At 36.6% G+C, this 21399-nt stretch overlaps 1 protein-coding gene across 2 annotated transcripts in view; it reads right to left on the minus strand.

Annotated features, from left to right (window-relative positions):
• Positions 1 to 21399, minus strand: part of LOC143349784 (uncharacterized) — a 55138-nt gene that overhangs the window by 26328 nt on the left and 7411 nt on the right. Inside the window, exons 1-2 of one of the 2 annotated variants that reach the window (XM_076781311.1) lie at positions 19026 to 19155; positions 17854 to 17946 (exon numbers count right to left, since the gene is read on the minus strand). In XM_076781311.1, the coding sequence (XP_076637426.1) occupies positions 17854 to 17895 (42 nt within the window). In that variant the 5' untranslated portion in view covers positions 17896 to 17946; positions 19026 to 19155. Of the gene's footprint in view, positions 1 to 17853; positions 17947 to 19025; positions 19156 to 21399 lie in introns of those variants that run through there. The other variant, XM_076781310.1, reaches the window with a different exon arrangement.

Here is a 21399-nt window from a genome sequence, read left to right on the forward strand (position 1 = left end):
GAAACGATCTTTCTCAAGCTTTTGTGTATTATTCTACAGGAGTATTAACGTCTTCAGGAAGTATTTAGTATTTGGCTCCCTTTAAACCTTGACATTCAACGACGCTACTCCGTCAATATTCGATGCCCATGTCGTGTCAGGGAGCGTTTTAATAATATAGATGGATCCTCAAGTGTTTTATAGGTCCGAGGACATCAAGGATAACGCGTCAAGGCTTTGGCCACGTCGATACTCCTAGTAACGTGACGTATCGAAATTGTATCAAACTCGAGGGAAATCAAGATCGTCGATAAGAAAACAAAATGACCTATCAAATTAATTCCGTCTGTCGTTCGACGAGTCTTTCTTGAAAAGATATTTTCTCTTCTTCCATCGTCTTGAAGAATTTTTTGAGCCTAAAATTTCTGAATATTCAAACTAGTGATAATTTTATTAATTACTGTGTGTATATGGTGGACTCAGCTACATGTAGCATCCTAACTGAAACTTCTATCGTCTCGAAGAAATGTTACAATTTTTTCAACCTAAAATTTCTGAATACTCAAATTAGCGATAATTTTATTTATTACTGTGTATATGGTGGACTCAGCTACATGTAGTATCCTAACTAAAACTTCTATCGTCTCGAAGAAATGTTACAATTTTTTTGAGCTTGAAATTTCTGAATACTCAAATTAGTGATAATTTTATTTATTACTGTGTGTATTTGGTGGACTCAGCTACGTGTATCATCCCAATTGAAAATGTTCGAGCGTCGTGACCCACTGTACATCCTGTTCCATTCGAACGGAGCACCTTTTTATTCGCGAATGCAATCCACCAATGAATTCGAAGGGAATTCGAGGCATTCGTCTCCAGGAATGTAGAAATACCAACTTTGTCAGTCGAGTGCAGAGTTCAAGGTTCCTCGAGAGCGTCGTCGGTCGTGCGAGATGATTGGTTTTCGGTCTGTCGACCATCGTAACGACTCCTACGGAGTCCTGGCTTCTCGTGAACCCGCGCGTGCACTTGGATTTCTGCATTTTCGTTTACCACCACGATGAACAATGGGGGGATATCGCAGCACTCCAAGGCACGAAAGTTATTTTCTGAATTGCTCAGTCAACGAGTCGTGTGATCGATAGGAGCCCACCGAGCATCGAGAAGTCGCGAAACTGACACGTGTTTTGTCAGAAAATATAAAGAAACGTTGGAAACTACGTTCCAAGACTTTCACCGATATTAATTCTCTCGCTTTTCGTACTCCAGACATTTTTCAATTAGGTAACGAGACGAAGGCCGATCTTCCACTCTCGAAATTCGTGTATTTTTCTGTTGGAAAATTCGGTCTTGTTTCGAGAAACGTAAAAATTCAATTTTTTTAAAAGGCATCGATGCACTCTGTGCTCCGTTATTCCGCAGTGGTATTGCAAATAAATGCAACTGGTTAATCGAGAAAGCGTGAAAGATATATTAAAAGAGTTTATTAAATTGATAGAAAGATTGGGGATTCGAGGATCAGAACTTTGAATCGATGCAACTTCAGAATTTTGTTGTTCGTTCGATTCTTGTAAAAATTGTAACAGAATCATAAAATCATTCTATTATAATTCTGTACGCAAATTGCTCGAGTTTAGGCGATTCTCTAAATTTATTTGCAGACACCCACAGTAGTGGAAATTACGTTTAAACAAAGGAAGAAGAAAATTATTACTTCAAACTTTGAACTTTCACGCTCAGACACTTCAAATTCCGTTTTTTTTTTAAATTTCTTAGCAACTTTTGTCAGCAGTTTCGCTCAAAGATGTTACTGGATCAACTTTTTTTCTTTTCGATGGGCTGCTGGTCTCCGTCGCTCGATATTGCTTCTCAACAAGTAATCTAATTGAGTTAGTGTTAGACGACGAAGGTGCTCTCAGCTTGTCATCTAAAACTTTTCGATAAGCAATCGAGCAACTTTGCAGTTCACTTTTAATCTTTCCACCGTGCAGTCATGTAGCAACTTCCCCAGAGAAATGAAATTTTAATTTTGGACCGAATCTTTCCCTTTTACAACACTGTTTAAAGTTACTTTTTCAAAATTGATCTACTAAATAATTTTTTTAGTACGAAATCGTGTTAGAGAAATGTTAACCAAGATCAATTAGATCTCTTGTTAAAGCGTTGACTATTTAGTTCCACAAAAACGACTCCTAAACACGGTCACTAATGGCACGACATAGAAAGCTCGACGAACAATTTCACCGAGTTGCATGGGCCTCGATTGAAAAGTCTGCTAAATTGTAGCTGTAATTCATCATGAGTGTGCCGCAGATATGTACAGCACGCGTTAATGAATACACGCGTGGGTCGATTAAGACGAGAGATACAGACAATTTAATCTTTCGCGTGCAACTCGCGGATAAATAGATCGGAACTAATACCGTTTCTAGTTATGAGCGAGGCTCGTCGTTCGTCGTGATTTTAACGATGTACAGCGTGTCTTAGAAACACATCATCGTGCCCCAGGGGGTGAATTTACGAGTTGAAATAACTCAGGAATCTCATATACAGAGTAACCTTTTAGTGGGAGATTCTAGAGGCCAAAATAAGACGAAAATCAAGGATACTAATTTGCTGATTGAGGATTCGTTAAAAAGTTATAGAAACATTTCCGGCCATACAGTATATTTTCGGTAAAGAATTTTTTTCTCGAAAGTACGTAGGATTTCGGGGGTATGTCTATTCACCAAAAATGATTGTAATTGACCCCTGCAATTAAAAATAATTTTTTCAGAACGATTTGAAATTTTTTAATTTTGTCGAAAAATTTAGGCACCTATTCGAATTTTTTTCTCGAAAGCACGTAGAATTTCGGGGATGTGTCTATTCACCAAAAATGATTGTAATTGACCCCTGTAATTAAATATAATTTTTTTAGTATGATTTGAAATTTTTTAATTTCGTCTAAAAATATCAATACCTACTCGAATTTTTTTCTCGAAAGTGGGTAGGATTTCGGGTGTATGTCTATTCACCAAAAATGATTGTAATTGACCCCCGCAACTGAAAATAATTTTTCCGTGAATGATCTGAAATTTTTAAATTTAATTTTTTAATAACATTTTAACGAAGCCTCAATCAACAAATTGGTATCCTTAATTTTCGTCTTATTTTGGCCTCTAGAATCTCCCATTAAAATTTTTTCCAGGGGTGGCCGAACACCCTTTATGTACAGTAGTTCGCGAAAGTATTCGAACGCTTTCAATCTATATCGTTAAGAAACAGAATGCACACGTTAAGTTTAAGTTTTCAAAATAAGATTGTAAATAAAGTTATATAGGAGTTTCGAGAATGCATACAAAATTTATAAGGTATATAGTGTAAATATACCGTTTTTGGTCGTCACAAAAGTATTCGAACGCGTATTTCTAATGAATGAAATGTAAACATTACATTTTAGTCGATTCCGAGACATTATGTGGTTCATACAAATTTGGTAGAGTATAATCTTTCATAATTATTCTAGTCACGAGCAAGAAAAAGTCAGAAACCAGTAAACGTGAACGTGAATTAATATTGAAGTTGCATAATGAAAATAAATCTTATCTTTAAATTGCCAAATTATTAAATCGAAGTAAATCTACTAAGATCTAAGTTCCTTCGATCTCGTTTCGCTCTGCGTGCGTTACACTTAGAATAGAATCGACCAAAGGGATAGAAGGCCTTGCCAAGCAATTATTTCATCAAAGAAAATTTGGCAAAGTTGGCTAATGGCTTCGAATTTAGAATTGTCCCCTAAGTTATAAGAGAAAATTGTACCGTATAAATTGGTGTACGATTTAAAAATACATTATCAAACAACTTTACAAGTATTAATGTTTATTTATCGTATACGTGGTTCTCAATCGATGATCCATGTAAAGCGGAATTTTAATGTTAAACGATTGTGAAAATTATTACAAGCGAGACTCACTTGAATTGTTACGTCAAAGTCGCTACGACAAAAGGGTTTCCTTTTGTCAGATTGTTTAATTATGTCGCCGGCGATGAAGTAACGAGCACGCGGATCTTACGGAACGCTTTGGCGACACGCGACTGACTTCTAGGAGAAATTCCGCCGGTGCACCTTGTGTAACGGAGAAATGAAAAAGTAATTACGATAAAAGTAAATTAGTAAAAGTGCTCAGCATATTTCCCCACGCGGTATTTCCGGCCATTTTGTCGCGCGAAGCGGCAGCTCGATGTTTTCGAACGTTTCAGGAATTTTTATAAAATTGCCACCGCGTACAGTGCGCATTACTTGGCAAATACGAATGTAACGTAAATAAATAATTAGAATTCGAGTAGAAATATTTCCTATAACCCACAGAAACAAAAGTAGGAAATTTGCAATAACTATTTGGCACGTGTCGTGACTTGTTTAGATATTAATATTGTTTTCAAATTTCTTCTATTTTAGATACAAGTTGCATGAAACGTCAGGCAAATGAATTTACAGAATTAATGAGAATCGCGCGACCCTTTTATTTCATTACACATCAGTAAATTTTGTTTGCGCAACAACGATTATTGAAGGCATCCGCGGACGATGATACAAAATCATTAAATTCAGTACAGTCGAGTTAACCGATAAATAGAGATTTAACAAGCTCCAAAAAAGAGTATTTCTCCATTTCGAAAAATGCAAAAGTTTTTATTAGCGATATAATTTAATATTTATTCACGGTGAAATTATTAAGTACGTAATGCAATACTGACAAGCAATTAAGTGACACAAAATCGTGAATATTAAGCAAAATTACAAATGTTCCAGTTGCACGCTGGTGTACGCAAGATTTCGAATGACCCTAAAAGTCATACTATACAAGAAACGTGTTCCCTCGAGAGTACCGCAGACGTCCAAGCAGTATTTTATTAATTGCCTCGCATCGATTCCTTCGATGGTACACTTAATTTAAACCTCATAAAATTTAAGTCCACGAGATACCTTGAGCTATGGCGTCGTCTCTCATGCTCACCACCAGAGTTGTCGCGTTCTCACAAGCGTTCGACCAACCTCTTGGTTGTTATACAGAGTGTTCGGCCAACCCTGGGAAAAATTTTAATGGGGGATTCTAGAGGCCAAAATAAGACGAAAATCAAGAATACCAATTTCAAAATACAAATACTAACAATTTCAAATCGTTCTGGAAAAATTATTTTTTGTTGCAGGGGTCAATTATAAGCATTTTTTGTGAATAGACATATCCCCGAAATCCTACCCATTTTCGAGAATAAAATTCAAGTAGGTATTGATATTTTTAGAGGAAATTAAAAAATTTCAAATCATACTAAAAAAATTATAGTTAGTTACAGGGGTCAATTACAAGTATTTTTGGTGAATAGACATACCCCCGAAATCCTACGTACTTTCGAGAAAAAAATTCTTTACCGAAAATATACTGTGTGACCAGAAACGTTTCTATAACTTTTTAACGAAGCCTCAGTCAAGAATTTAATATTCTTGATTTCCGTCTTATTTTGGCCTCTAGAATCTCCCATTAAAATTTTTCTCAGGGGTGGCCGAACACCCTGTATACACTCCTTGACCAATATCCCAGTCTAAGGCAGGGCCTGCTAGAAAGCCAATAAATATCACAAACTCGCCACACGAAAACACGAAATCATTTAAAAAAGTCGACACCTCCGATATTTGGACTTGCACGGGTCCCAACAAAGAAATTAGCAATTAGGTCGAGTCAAATGGGTCAAATACTTTCCATTCCGTTCGCGTTCGATCGATTTATAGGTGTCCTAAGCTCCCTCGATCGAAGACTCGTGTTCTTCCGAGACTAACGTGGATGTTGAGGTGATATTTTATTAATTGTCCAACATAGGTGCATCCGTGGCACGAGTCAATATCATCGATTGCCGACTAATGTGCACGCGAGCGAATCGTTACGCGTGCTCGAAAGCAGTCGACGATTCGCAATGGCGGTGGGGAGTAGCGTTCGCATGCAAAACAGGGACATCGTCGTGCGTTGTAACGTAGTCGAACGCAATTTCGCGGCACGTTACCGTAAATAAGGGAACCCGGAGGATCGAAGGGGCGTCTCTAACGGAGTTCCCAGTGCGCTCTTACCTCGCGATTCACCGACGTGCACGGGCAATGGCGCATGCAGGGACGCAAAGTAATTTTATCGACTCTGCTTATCGTGCACGCAAGCAAAGTGGCTCGCTCTTAGAAAGTTTCACGACTCTTCATTGAAACCGAGTCCCGGCGCGAGGCGGAAGTTTCATAATGCATCCGAGTTATCGTAAGCTTCGGCACGTTATCGGGCAAATAGAATACGAAATTGATATTTCGATTCGTCAGGGAGGCGTGTTCTTATCGTATCTAATCGTTTCTGAATATTTGTTTCACCTTAACGTCGACTGTTAACACGGGAATGCGCAATAGTACACATCCACAGCATAATTTTCGGTGCTTTAAACGTAATTCAATTTGATAAAATAAGTTTCTTGCATGCTGGGACGTCTGGCATGCTTGGTTGTATTATGCAATTAAATGTGCATCGATTTCGAAATCGTGGATGTTATTCGAATTTGATAAAAATTTTAATTGGAACGAACGTTTTAGGTTTTTTTTTTAAAGGTAACTTCTGGATTTGTGGAATGAGAATATTTTGCAAATTAAATTGATACGATAATTGCGTCGAATCTGGTATCCTTGGTTATATTACGAAATTAAATGTGTATCGATTTTAAAATTGTAGAAGTTGTTTGAATTTAATAAAAATTGTAATTGGAACGAACGTTTTAGGTTTCTTTTTTTAAAGGTAACTTCTGGATTTGTGGAATGAAAATATTTTGCAAATTAAATTGATACGATAATTGTACAAGTTGTTCGAATTTAATAAAAATTGTAATTGGAGCGAACGTTTAAAGTTTTTTTTTTTTTTTTTAAATGTAACTTTTTGATTTGTGGAATGAAAATATTTTGCAGATCAAATTGATACGATAATTGCGTGGAAAACAGTTTTGATTGATTATTCGCACCTAATGTGAGCAGGTGGTTCGTTTCTAGGAAGTTGAACGCGTATTCTCGCGTGGAACGGCGCAAAATTGCTTGACCATAAGCACGATACGTTTACTTCTTGATGCCCACGCTTGACCTTCCCAGGCTGGAAGGTGCGAGGGAACAAAAAAACTGCCTGGAGAGCTCGTTACGTCATTGTTGCTCGGGAATACATACAATTATGCAAACGTGCGATACGTATAACGTCGCCAGTTTAATTACTTTGAATGGGTATCAACGAGCTGGCATAAAAGACATTAGTTCCTTTGAAATATTATACTTTCACTTTTTCATGTTTCCACATTTTAACTTTTTTACTATTATTTAAAAGTCTAGCTTAAATAACACTTTTATTTAAAATAGTTAAAGTATTAAATTGTTCTGTCTCTAGTGGTCCACCTTTTGTAATAATAATGATGTTGCACATATGAAATAACAAAGATATTAGAAGTGAAATATTGTAAAAGGTAGTATTTCAAAACAGCCATAGAAACCTACGTTTAAATGTAATACTTATTCGCCATCAATTTATTAATAACCTTTTCTAGATATATTTAAGTTATAATAAAGTTATTTCAAGTTTAAGAATTTAGAAAACTTCAAAATAAACATAGAAGACAGTATAAATAGTAATCGTTGATATGTTCATTGGATGGAGGATGAAATACCCTTTAAAATGAGAGTTCATTCAAGTCGATAGCATAATTAGTTCCGGAGATATAACGACTTTTGTTTCAAGTCGATACGGTGGCTAGTTCCGGAGGTATAAGGGTTTGAAGAGTTTGTTTACATTCTATTGTTGACGTCGCGCGGTCACTGACCTCACACGCTCGTAGTATTTTGGGGTAGGTCAGCACGATGCACGCGCGAGAGAGAAGTCCGACGCGCCAGACGGAGACAGAGATAGCGGAAATTAAAAAAATACCCTTTCATATAAATTACGATATCTCAAAAACGGAAAGTCCGATCGACAAAAACCAAAAACCAATTTAAAGGGGAGGCTTTACCGCTTCTAACAATAGTTAAATTATTTATAAAACATTAATAATTTCGGAACTGCACGAGTCTAAAGTTTTGGAACTTTTAATAGACTTTTGTAAAATTATCCTTTTATTTAAATTACGATATCTCCAAAACGAAAAGTCGGGTCAACATAATCCAAAAATCATTTCAAAGGGGAAGCTTTGCCGCTTCCAATGATGGCTGACTTATGCAGAAAACATCAGTAATTTTGGAACTGTGTGCGTGTAAAATTTCTGTATTTTTTTTATACTATGATTACACTTTTTGTACTCGCCAGCAGAGGGATACGATCAACTTGTACATCTCTCGCAAGCACTCGACCACCCATTTCCGTATATAAAGAATTGCAACGCACGTTACGGTGAACGAAAATAGCAGCCAGAAATTGAAGTGGACTCGAAGTACGGTTGATTGTTACATTATGCTTTACCGAGAGCCACTAACGATCCGAACAACCTTGTAGTAAGTCTTTTCTTACGTTCCCGTGAAACGAGTGGAAAGTAAAGATGTTTTCCTTTCGACGGCGCTTTCGTGTTTCTAAGAGGATTCTTCTCATCGACCATTTGTACGGAGCAAGTTGGAAAGAAGCTGTGTTTGGCTCTGGCTCGCTGGAAGCTGCTCGCCCAGATATTTCAGAATGGAAGGAGAAACCGCGGTTCGTGATCTACGATTAAGTTCTTAGGATCCGCGCGCTTCCTCGATAGCGTAGCCCCATTTTCCACTGACTTCACCACCTCCAGCGTGGAGATAACATCTCTCAGGGTTGGGATTTCCATTGCAATGTTACGGTTGCGAACGTATGTTAAGCGCTATGCTGCAATTTAGCGTTCAATTTAACGCGTGGGTGAATCATGTCAATGAAATCTTCGTTTATAGAACGCGTGTGATTTTTGAAGAATTCTTAATTCAACTTTCAAAACTTCATATTGCGCCCGAAATCGAATTAAGAACTATGATCTCCATTTAAAAAAAAAGAGAGTTGGCTCCGAAATGACTGTACTTCACCAGAATAGCGGCCACAAGTTTTTAATATTAAATATCTCGTAAACCGCTAAGAGTACGATCATCAAACCGTAATAGCATTGGCCGTTTCATGCTTTAACACTGTGAAAAACCTCGTTAAGAAGTCAGACTTTCACCATGGGAACTTCCCTTGTTAATTACCTGGGAAGAAAAGAATTTCCATCGTTCGAAAACGTTTTCACGACTCCTCCCACGACGCATACGATTTTCTAACAAAACTGACAGAACTTTATATTGAAATTAAATGAAAACTACGAGTGATTTCCCACTGACCCACAAATAATTTCCATCATTCAAATACCTTTTCACGACTCCTCCCACAACACATAAGATTTTCTACCAAAATTAATGGAACTTTAAATTGAAATGAGTGAAAACTACTAATGATTTTCCACTGACTCACAAAGAATTTCCATCAATCGAAAACGTTTTCACGACTCTTCTCACAATGCATAGGATTTTCTACCAAAACTAACAGAACTTTAAATCGAAATGAAAACTACGAATGATTTTCCATTGACTCACAAACAATTTCCATCATTCAAAAACGTTTTCACGACTCCTCCCACAACGCATAGGATTTTCTACCAAAACTAACAGAACTTTAAATTGAAATGAAAACTACGAATGATTTTCCACTGACTCACAAAGAATTTTGATAATAAATCTGAAATGTGGGTTTGGTGCAACGAGGTCCTCCCCGGGCCGTTGGTAACGGTGATCCCGTATAAATAATTGATGAGACGGCACACGGTGGAGGATCGCGCAGATTTGTAATTGTAATTTCGCGGGATACTTGGCCAGTTAAGCAACGTAATTACGGCGTGGACTCGTTATCGAGCAGCTCGTTGCTGCCATCGCGACGCGACTTACAGGGACGCGAGCTGTCTATTTTCGAGATGCTATTTTCTTTTTATGGAGGGAACGCGACATCGAATGAAACCCGAGACAGCGATCCATCGCACCTGTCCGCTTCGAAAATTAACTTTCCTCGACGATGTTCCCTCCACGGTTCGATGCATCGGTCAGAGGATGATGGTCCAGAAGAATGGAGGACTCTTCTGGCTTGAAAAGTCCTTTCGTACTATTTTTCATGCAATATTTTACGATAGACAATTATTATAGTTCTATAGTTTCCTAAAATACATGCAATCAATAGCCATTTTCCTTTGGTATGATATTGAAATGATTTTGATGAATTTATAAGTATTTTAAATTTTGAGAAAGAATGTTGGAAAAATGTGTGTAACGTTAATTTGATTTTTGAGAGGCTCGTATGCTTATTGCATATATATTAATAATTGTTAGAATAAAAAAATTTTGTTTTTCAATGGAATTTTGCAAAGTATTATTCCTGGATATTTATATATTACTTGAAAAATCGTTTGTAATATTTTCATAAAGATACAATGAAAAATATAAGCAATCAGTAGCCATTTTTCTTCAGTTTGATATTGGAACGATTTTGATGAATTTATAAATGTCTCAAATTCAACATTATTTTGAAAAACAATGTTGGGAAAATGTAACGTTTTGGGAGGCTCGTATGTCTATTGTAGTTGTAAATATTAAGAGTTGTTAAAACTTATTGCAAAAAGAATGGAAAGGTTTAATAAATACATGTTCAGTTGCGAATAGTTTTAGTTTATAATAGTTATGTGACTAATTCCTCCAGAGGCATTCAGATTCGCACGTTGTAGAACGATATCTTGACAGATCAACGTGTCAGTTTCGAACATGTCGGAAATTCATTGAGAAAACAAGCAGAAGGCTGCATTTAAATGAACGGTCGCTTCTTTTGTCGCTGCACAATAAATTATTCGTTGTTCGGTATTCCCAGTGTATATACTTGTACATACCCATATAGAATATACCAGTATCGTTCGAATTCATAACGGACGGTTGGTTTTGTATGAATAAATTATTTAGTCGATCAAAAATTTGATGAGTCTGAAACGCGTTATCTTTTCTCGAAATTGCTTTTGGTGAAAAAAAAAAAATTTTTCGTAAAAACGTGCTTCGAACAGCGCCACTCGATGTTAAAATAACTATCGAAACAAAGATTTAAGATTCAAGAAAATTATAGTTAATAGTTTTAAAAACACTTTTTAGTACTATATGATTCACAGTGAAGATGGTTATGTTTGTTATATAATTTGTTTCTCTGTATTTTGTTACAGATTTCGGAATTCCGTTAGAAATATCCTTCTCGACTGTTAAGTCGACGTAATCGTGCAAATTACGTGAAACGTTATTGACTCGATTGTTGTACGCTATCGGTTAGTGTGCACTATTTTTGCAGACTGACGTCACTCGTGTCGATTTCGTATCGGAGTATCCGTCGAGAAGTCGATGACAAGGATTAAAGGATAAAAGGAACGTGCCATGAAATTTAGGCCAACGTGGGTAGCTGAAAAACGGTAAGAAACGGCCCACGTTCGCTTGGGTCTCGATATGCAGACGTTTTGCACGTTATTTATGTATCGAAAGAACGGAGAAAATCCTTTCCTACTTGTCCACCCACGAAAATCATTCCATAACACTTCCAGAATCTATTGAATTCTAAACGAGTTATCGTTTCATCGATAAGTTAAGACTGTGATGAATAACGTCACGCGGTGCAGCGATAAAATAACAAATTATGTGCGAGCAGAGATAATCAATTTGATTTTTCAAACAGAAACATATTTCTGAATGGGTACAATAACATGTAATTATCTACTTACATAACTTTTATGCTTTGCACGATAATATTCAAATACACAGGGTGTTCAGCCACCCCTGGGAAAAATTTGAATGGGAGATTCTGGAGGCCAAAATAAGACGGAAATCAAGAATATTAAATTCTTGACTGAGGCTTCGTTAAAAAGTTATTAAAAAATTAAATTAAAAAATTTCAAATCGTTCTGAAAAAATTATTTTCGGCTGTGGGGGTCAATTACAATAATTTTTGGTGAATAGACATACCCCCGAAATCCTACCCACTTTCTAGAAAAAAATTCAGATAGGTGTGAAATTTTTCGGCGAAAAAAAAAAGATTTCAAATCGTTCTAAAAAAATTATGTTTAGTTACAGGGGTCAATTACAATCATTTTTGGTCATTACACATACCCCCGAATTCCTACGCACTTTCGAGAAAAAAATTCCTTGTCAAAAATCTGATGTGAGGCCAGAAACGTTGTCTGAAAATGTCATGCGAATCTTTAAAATGTCATAACTTCTGAACGGATTGGACGATTTTAATGTTTAAAAAAGCAAATTACGCGTATTTTGATGGAGAATATGTACAGATCGCAAAAATAGTCGAAAAGTTGGTCCTTGACCTCGCAAAATGAGAAAAACCCCATAAAAATGGTCCAATTTTCAAACAGCCATAACTCCTACAAATGTGAATATATTTCAATGAAACTTTTTTTTGAAGTAGAGCTCATGGATACCTACAAAAAAGTATTAGACAACTTTTCTGTAGGGCGTCAAACAAAATGACTAAAAATGAAAAACGAATTTTTAAGGAAAATCGACAGGGGGTAGGTGCCTAAATTTTTCGACGAAAAAAAAAAATTTCAAATCGTTCTAAAAGAATTATGTTTAGTTACAGGGGTCAATTACAATAATTTTTGGTCAATAGACATACCCCCGAAATCCTACACACTTTCGAGAAAAAAATTCGAGTCGGTGTGAAATTTTTCGACAAAATTAAAAAATTTCAAATCATTCTAAAAAAATTATGTTTGGCTGCAGGGGCCACTTATAATCATTTTTGGTGAATAGACATACCCCCGAAATCTTGCGCATTTTCGAGAAAAAAATTCAGTATTGGCGGAACTTTAAACACTAATAACTTTTTAACGAAGCCTCCATAAACAAATTAGTATTCTTAACTTTCGTCCTATTTTAACCTCTAGAATCTCCATTACAATTTTTCCCAAGAGTGGCCGAACACCCTGTATTTTTTTCAATTGATATTCTACGAATATAACCACGTCAAAAATTCACAAACCATGTTCAGATTTATTTTCTTCGACGTGACCCTGGTAATTAATATTTCCATGTTTCTAGTGTACAGTTCTATTTTTAAAAAGGCAAGTTTGATCGTTGTGAACGTGTAACACTATGCAACAGAGGGTTAAGTTGAGCGCGGTTCTTTTGGAACGACGTTCACCGGGGTCAAGAACAAAGAGGATGATCGCTATCTGCGGCTAGAAGAAGGTGCAGGGACCGTCGGTTGAATTACGGTTCGAAGACGAAGGAAATGACGTCACATTATTATAGTTACGGGTCTTGGTAGCCGGTCGCGGTTGACAAGCCAAGCGTCCACCGTACTCTTTCGATCCCTTTTGATACTCTTCCCTCGCTTTACCGCGATGTCCGGCTCCATTCTTCCCTCGATTCAAGCCCTCCCCCTTCTTTCGAACCCGAGCAGCCTCTCTGTTACTCGAGATTTCGCTTTCGTCTCCGCCGTGGTATTCGAAACTAGAATTCCGGACGCGATACGCGGAACGATAATTGGGCTGCAGCGGTTTTTCACCCACGCGTCCCTCCCTTTGGCGAACTCGGATTAATTACGCGTGCTTACGTTGCCCGTTTGCCGTCATTCTATTTGCCGGAACGAAACTGCAAGCTGGCGATCCCTTTGTCGAAATCCTCCATTTATTTTCCTTATTCGGATCTTTCCGAAGGAAAGTCAAGATACATACGCTGGATGAAATACTGGGTGATTCCGAAATCGTGGTTCAAGGGACTTTTCTAAGGTTTTTTGAGAAAATCTAGTTGGAATATTAAGTTCCACGCTAGTCAAGATTTGATGCAATTTTAAATGATGCATAAGTTACGATTATTTATAATTTACTTTAATTTGATAACCAAATTGAACGAAATATTATTTCAGTTTCGAGTGTTATCCCCGATTCGTGTATAATTTACCAGATATTTTTGCGTTTCGAAATAATTTGATCTGAGAAACGATCGAGTGATACTTTCGATTTGGAGTCAGTTTGTTTTCGGTTTTCGTGTGAACGTTCAATGTCCAGTTGTGCGGTTGCCCTAAACTACACGTTGACAAATCACCTGTGCGAGAGGCCGAAGACAAGCATGGCCACTTGCGAACATATGGTCCGTGCTCGTCGATTTTGGGTACATCTGTACGTGGGTCGTTAGCTACGTGTACACGAGCCAAGAACAAGATGCCATATATGCGTCCAGTCGGCGCGCAAGGTACGTGGGCCAAAGGAGAACGCGATACAACACCGCCTTAACCAGCTCGCGCGAGCATTTCAAGATTACCGGACTGGCAAGGACTCTTACGAGGTGATCGTGTACTCCGCGAACGCAGTTAGGTAATCGAAACGAATATTCCTCGACTCTCCCGCTTTTACGCGCGTTCCTCCTCCCCTTTGAGCATCCCTCCCATCAAACTCGAAGAAAACTGTTATTCATACGAAAATGTTCAGCCACCCTAGGAACAATTTTAATGGGAGATTCTAGAGACCAAAATAAGACGAAAATCAAGAATACCAATTTGTCGATTGAGGCTTCTTTAAGAAGTTATTAACGTTTAAAGTTACGTCTGTAGAACGGCAACCTGCGAACAGCTGCGCACGCGCGATAGTGGTTCTCACTCAGCATGAGAGACTCTACTCACTGACGTATCGACAGTCGTACAGTTTTCTGAGTGAGAGCCACTATCGCGCGTATGCAGCTGTTCTCAAGTTGTCGTTCTACAGGTGGAACTTTAAATTTTAATAACTTTTTAACGAAGCCTCAATCAACAAATTGCTATTCTTGATTTTCGTCTTATTTTGGTCTCTAGAAACTCCCATTAAAATTTTTCCCGAACACTCTGTATATTCATCGACAGATTTTTGCAATCGTAAAGTTTGCAGAATTTTACTCGCGAATAATGAATCACAATTTTAAATTTGTTCACAAATTATCTGACGTCTTCGCCCTTTTGCTTTATTGTAAAGTTCCAAACTTTACTCCAGAAGTCGAATGCATTAGTTATTTATTTTATTAAAATTTTATAACGTTCTAACGATTATAAAATCCGATTTATGAATGCTTCTAAATTATTTAAATTAGAGAGGAACTGGAATTGAAGAATACGAGGATGTAATTTTTAAAATAAACAGTTCCAATGAAATCTGCTATTAATTTCTTTGTTTCACCGTTTGTACAAAGAGTAAAAATGGTAATATTTATTTACTGGTAGATTGTTCGTTGGAAACGATTATGAAATAGCTCGATACGATCACAAATCCTATTTATAACTTTCTCAATTCGAATTTGAGCAGCACTGTCAAGAGAACACTAATACTCTTGTCTCGAGATGTAAATTGAAATAATAGCGAGGCATTCACTTTCTGACGTCATCTATTAGCAATAGTTGTATGCACAAAGAACCAGCGACTGACGAATTTCAAATCCAAGACTGATTCGTATTCCAAAAATTCTGTTGCTTTCATCTGATTTTTAACTTTCGATCGATAGAGTTAAAAATTTACAGTATCGATAATTATTGTCATGGAACTTAATTGCACACGCTATGGCCTGTCGCGAAGAAATGGATGTTTGAGAAACTTTACGTTCCCACATAATTAGAGGCTAAGTTCATGCCAGGTTGTGAACTAGTCGCGTGGAATGCGACGTAAGTTCCTTTCATTAGTGCATCAATTTAATCTTCCATGTGGAAGAAAGTCCCACGTATTTCGCTACGTGCGTTGCAACATAAATAAATATATATCCTGGTTTTTAACGCTTCCTGCTGTAACAGAGACTTGTCGCGTGAAATTTCGCGTAAGACGAAATCGCGTAGGACGTCTATTCCTCGCGTTAACCTATTTTAGTTATATTATAGATTGTTTGTTTCGCTTTGTTTCGCGCTCGAGCAACGTTCGTTTGCTTATCTTCGCATCGAGCGCTAAATATAACCACCTTCCATCTCAATGCAAGCCTATAGACGTCCGATCATTGATCTCTAGGCGTAAGTCTTAAACCGCGAGTTCCCTGTTATGCACCCGGTGGAAGAAATATAGGAAGGTTATAAAAACGGTAGGGAGCCAAGACGGTAACGCACTCGAACGAGATTTCAGAAACTGATTCCACCCACGGGGTGTCTCGGTGATTTTAACTTGGAAAAAATGAATCGAAAACGTGGAGTAAAATTTTCTTCTACGACTGTCCATTATCGAGTAAAATAAATATGTAATAGATTAGTAGTTTGCAAATATTTCGGTAGCTGTTTGCTTTAAAAGGTACCTAAATCTTATAAATATAACGTTTCTCTTGCTTTTATATGTTAAAATTGTCCGAATATAGCGAGTCCTCGTTAAAAGTCAGAATTTTTCGATAAAAGTATCGGAATCATCTTTGCGATTTATGTCTGTCTACGAATAAGAAGTTTTAGGTTTTCCAGTGGAATTTTGCAAGAGTATTTTCCTGGATATTTATATGTCATTTGCAAAATTGTTTGTAATGAGATTCATCACTTTCGACACCCTTTCAGTTTCCCTGTCAGGCAATATTTGATTCTTTATTCTGAAATTGAGGTAAAAAGATCGATTTCTCGAATAAAATTGCGTACTTCTGTTTCGAGTCTCCGAAAGAAACAGAATTCCTAACTTTTAACTGTACGACTTGTATTTCTATCCTTGTTTACATCATCGATCAAATAAGATGAATCTTTACGAGCACGTTCATAATTTTTTCATTACTTTTATCCAAGTTCACCGAGTTCGACTGAAAAATCTATATGCTTATTTGCCTCGTATCGCTGTGCGTGAAAGTCCCAGCGTGGAATGTAACTGACCTAAATCGCCAAATATTAAAGTCCTCGAGAAAAGGTACCACCAATGAACGTTTTAAGGGCTTGGGCATATAATAATAATATGTCTTTATCACATTAATATTTTATGTAAAAGGAAACGAGTCTCGATTGAAATGAAAATTCAAAATGTATGTTACGTTACAAAGACGATAATTCATGTACGAAATTTAAAAAAAATTTAATTCAATTTAAAGAACACATTTTACGTGTTATTGATGTTTACTAACATTATGAATGTTTCGTAGAACTGGCAATTCAGAGTCATACGAACTTAAATGAATCGAAACGTTGATTGCTAACAGGTCAGGAGAGTTGATTGTACCTGTTCGATATGAAAATAGCAATATCGAAACACAGAATGGCTGAAATTTGGAAACAATGTTTAAGTAGGCCGCGTAGATTAGAAGTTGCGTTTCTAATCGATCAAATATGGCAAGATGCGAGTGGTTATCTTTTTCTACGGAACGTACGAACCTAATTTCACAATAATCTGTCGATCTCTATTTTCTGCTGGTCTTCGAAGACCACGTACATTAGTTATAGATCATGACTGTGGTTAAATATCTTTCGAGTCTTCTATTCGTAGCTTTTTAATTATTAATTTATGTCTACTTACTTTTATTTCAGTGTTCGATACTTCACTTGTCATCGATACAAACTAACCACGATTTAATTTGACGCCAGGAATAAAGAATAAGTTATTTTAAATATTTGTACGAGAGAAGCTATTCGAAAAATAATGTTTGATTTGAAAGATTTTGTCCAACAAATTTTGTTGTTTATTTTTTTAAATTGCTCTGTATGATTATGAAATTTAATATTTTTAGTGCCTCATATGTTTGAGGAATTCTGTATCCTGCTTGTTATATACAATTTCTATATTTTACAGAAATAATCTTGCCTTGTAAAATGAATGGTTCTAATAAAATATAAACTCTGATAGAAGCTGAACATTTGCAAATACCTGCAACAACTCGAGGCGTGAGGAGGCCTGTGGTGCTGCCATGGTTGATTAACTCTGATTGTTCTGTGACCAATCGCTGATGCTCCGTGTTTTCTGAAACAAGTCGAGAATACGGAATGATTCTACAATTTTACATATTTTTAAGACATTTGAAAGTCAGTATTTTTGTAACATAACGTATTAGGTCCATCAGAGAGTCGAAGCTTTTATTAAATAGAAGAAAATTTATTAATTAATAATTTCTATTAATGCTAACAACTTCTTTCCATCTCGATGATAAAAAAAATGAAACATTTGTCTGCGTAACAGCGATTAAAATTCACTCTCGAAAGAATTGATATTTTGATGAATCAAAATATTGTTGCAGCGACTCTTTCGAACGGAGTTCCTGTAACATCAGCACACGTACCGGTACCTGAACGCTTATTATTACTTTGGATACAGTCTAGTGCGTCCGGGTGCACGCAAATCCGGAGCCAAAAGACTCGTGCAATCGTTGCTCCCTAACTTGTCATAAAAACACTGACGATACTTTGTACCTTTTCTTATTTGCCAAAAATTTATTCGTAAGAAATTCATCACCCCGTGATAATTCGTAAAATATACAATGACACAAGCCAGAAAAATATTTAATCTTGCAACGACGTTTCTTAGTTTTATTTAATTGACTCTTTAGTAGCTTCTTGTATCCTATATTTCGTTAGCCCACAATTTTTGTTGAGATCACTTGCTTACTAATTATATTTCACAGCCAGAAAATTTATCTATTTACAGTACTCTATATCTATATTATCTATATTATTCTACGAAATAAAGCTGTAAAATTTTTTTACAGAACGAGAATTAAATAAAATAACAAAAATAGGATTAAATTCCATGGTTGAGTATAAGTATCTAGTTTCGAGTCAAATACAGTAATGACATTTTAAGAATTTTGTAACTAAGTAATTTTTATGATTCAATAATTCGTAGTGTCGTTAGAATATAAATTCACTTGGAGATCCTTCGATTATTCGAACTTGGTATGCGACCCAAAGTCGCGTATTTCTCCAGGTATCGGAGTTAAAAAAATCCGTAAAAAAAAAAGGCGAAACAATTTCGCGGAATCGAGCTCTTCCGATGCCACGACAGTTTCAAACATTCCAAATACCTATGGGACTAAGCAACGTTACCTGCAACATTTACCGGATATTCCAACTATCTCCGGGGTCAAGTACTCGAATGACCGTGGACGAAGGAAGCACGAAAACGATCGGACGAGGAAACGTAATTGCGGTGAAGTTGAATGCGCCCACTCGTTCCCGATCCACCCACCGCTGGAAACATTCGATCTTTGTCCGGAAGGTACGTTCGAAAGAGAAACAACGGTCACGATTCGCGCGATCTTTCCACCCACGACGCGTTCCACCTACAACGACTGCAATTACAATATTTGGTAACCGACACGCGCGGGGAGATTACACGTTAAAATCAATCGGGAAATCACTTACTCGATCCACGTTCTACGGTTGAAGGGAAAATAAAAAGGAATATTAGGTAATTCGTGGTTTTCGCGGGGAAAATAAACTTCAAAATGGAAGACTATTCCATTTCCATGAGGATTACGAAGGTACGAATGTAAAATATTGATATTTTCCAAGTCTCGCGAAGGCTGACTGAAACGTCTGACCTAGTACGGCTCCGTAGCTCCTTATACTACTTAATCGTTTTTCTACGCTATTTATTTAGCATTGCATATATGTCGATGAAAATATTAATATCTACCTGAATCTTCCTAAGGAAAGATCGATTTTTCTAAAGTAAACTCGAATCTTCTTAGGTTTAAACTCATGTGGTTTAAACGAGGACATATAGAATCTAAAAAGAAATAATTATTACAAGCGTAATATTTCGAAGGATATTTTGAATAGCCAGAGTATTTAAAACGAAAATAAAGTGTTTATTAGATGATTTCGAACAACTTAATTTTAACTGTATATATTTCTTTGTCACTAAAAATATAATCACAGAAAATCTATAAGGACGAGAATAATTAACGTTTTTAAAAAATAAAAACAAGGAAAATGGCTATCAATTTCGAAGCTATTTCGATTTCAAATGTTTCGTTCTACTAATCTGTATTTATTAGATGATTTCGAACAACTTAATTTCAATTGTATATATTTCTTTATCACTCGAAATATAATTACAGAAAATCTATAAGGACGAGAGTAATTAACGTTTTTAAAAACTAAAAGCAAGGAAAATGGCTATTAATTTCGAAGTTATTTCGATTTCAAATGTTTCGTTCTATCTTATCCATGCCAATACGCGTTTCTGGTTCGATTTGAAGCGCGGAATAAACGTTTAGATGTATTTTGAGGCTGTCTTTGCGCAAAATCGAACGATTAAAATTCAAATTGACACTGTGCCTGTCCTTGGCTGATGGTCCCCACAGGAAATTATTAACTCGGCATATCGTTTGTCGTCGCAACAGCGTTTTTAGGCCAACGGCTATCGTGAGTCACGTTCCGTGATGTAATCACGACGGTCTTCTATGGTTAAGAGCCGCGCGACACGACTTTTCTGCTACTCGTTTTCAATATTCCCCGAACGCTGGAAACTCGTTTGTGTCATCAGCGGTGGAATTAGAGCTCCTAGAGTCGTTTACGGGGAAAGTACCGAGCGCATCCAGGCGATCAATGCTAAATAGCTACGCGTATTTCCTTCCACACTATTTATTTATTCAGCTGGAAAGCTGATTCCGACTGTATCATAGAGCCCGAATACGCGATTTATTATTCAACGAGTCGAAACCGCGAGGTTCAAAAACGGTTTGGCACGTTGTTTCCCCCTCCATGAACGTAACGACCTGTTGTTTAGAATTTTACCGAAAAGTAGCACACGCTCGACCGTAAAAAGAAATAATTTCCCTTCTGTTTCGAGGCTGAAGTCGTACAGAAAATCTGATTGCAACTTGTCGTTCGCGAAACCTGCTCTACCGTCAGATTTTATGTGTGCAACGATCCTACACACTTTAAAATCATTGTATTAACGCGAATTCGTAAATGAAAATTTCTTATAATTGTAAATATTATCGTTTAAAATATTCTTCGTATTTTTAATTTTTTCTTGTCGTTAGAAGCAACGGAATTGTCGGGATTTAAATATTTAAATACCTGTTGCTATTATTAGTTTATTATTATGTTATTATTTACAAAAGAATTTCCACGTCTGTCTTCGTTATTTTCAACTAGTCTGCATCGAGTCTAAATGTTTTAGTGTTTTAATCTAATAATTAATTTTTCGAATTTTTTGAAAATGGAGCAGAATACGCAAATCTTTCTATTTTCCATGGTTGCATATATTACAGTCTTCCCTATAATAAATTAAGTATTTCAGGAAACATAACAAGAGTGGAGAATTATTTATGATATGTTATTAATATTCTCCACTCGAATAAACTCCATGCGTTAAAGTACGGAGAAAAGTTTCAGGTGAATCGAATAAATCAATATTTTTCCTTCGTAAATAATGCATTTCTCGTCCCCCGATTCTTAGGCGTTT

The sequence above is a fragment of the Colletes latitarsis genome, chromosome 14 (genome assembly GCF_051014445.1).
Source record: "Colletes latitarsis isolate SP2378_abdomen chromosome 14, iyColLati1, whole genome shotgun sequence".
Taxonomy (NCBI): domain Eukaryota; kingdom Metazoa; phylum Arthropoda; class Insecta; order Hymenoptera; family Colletidae; genus Colletes; species Colletes latitarsis.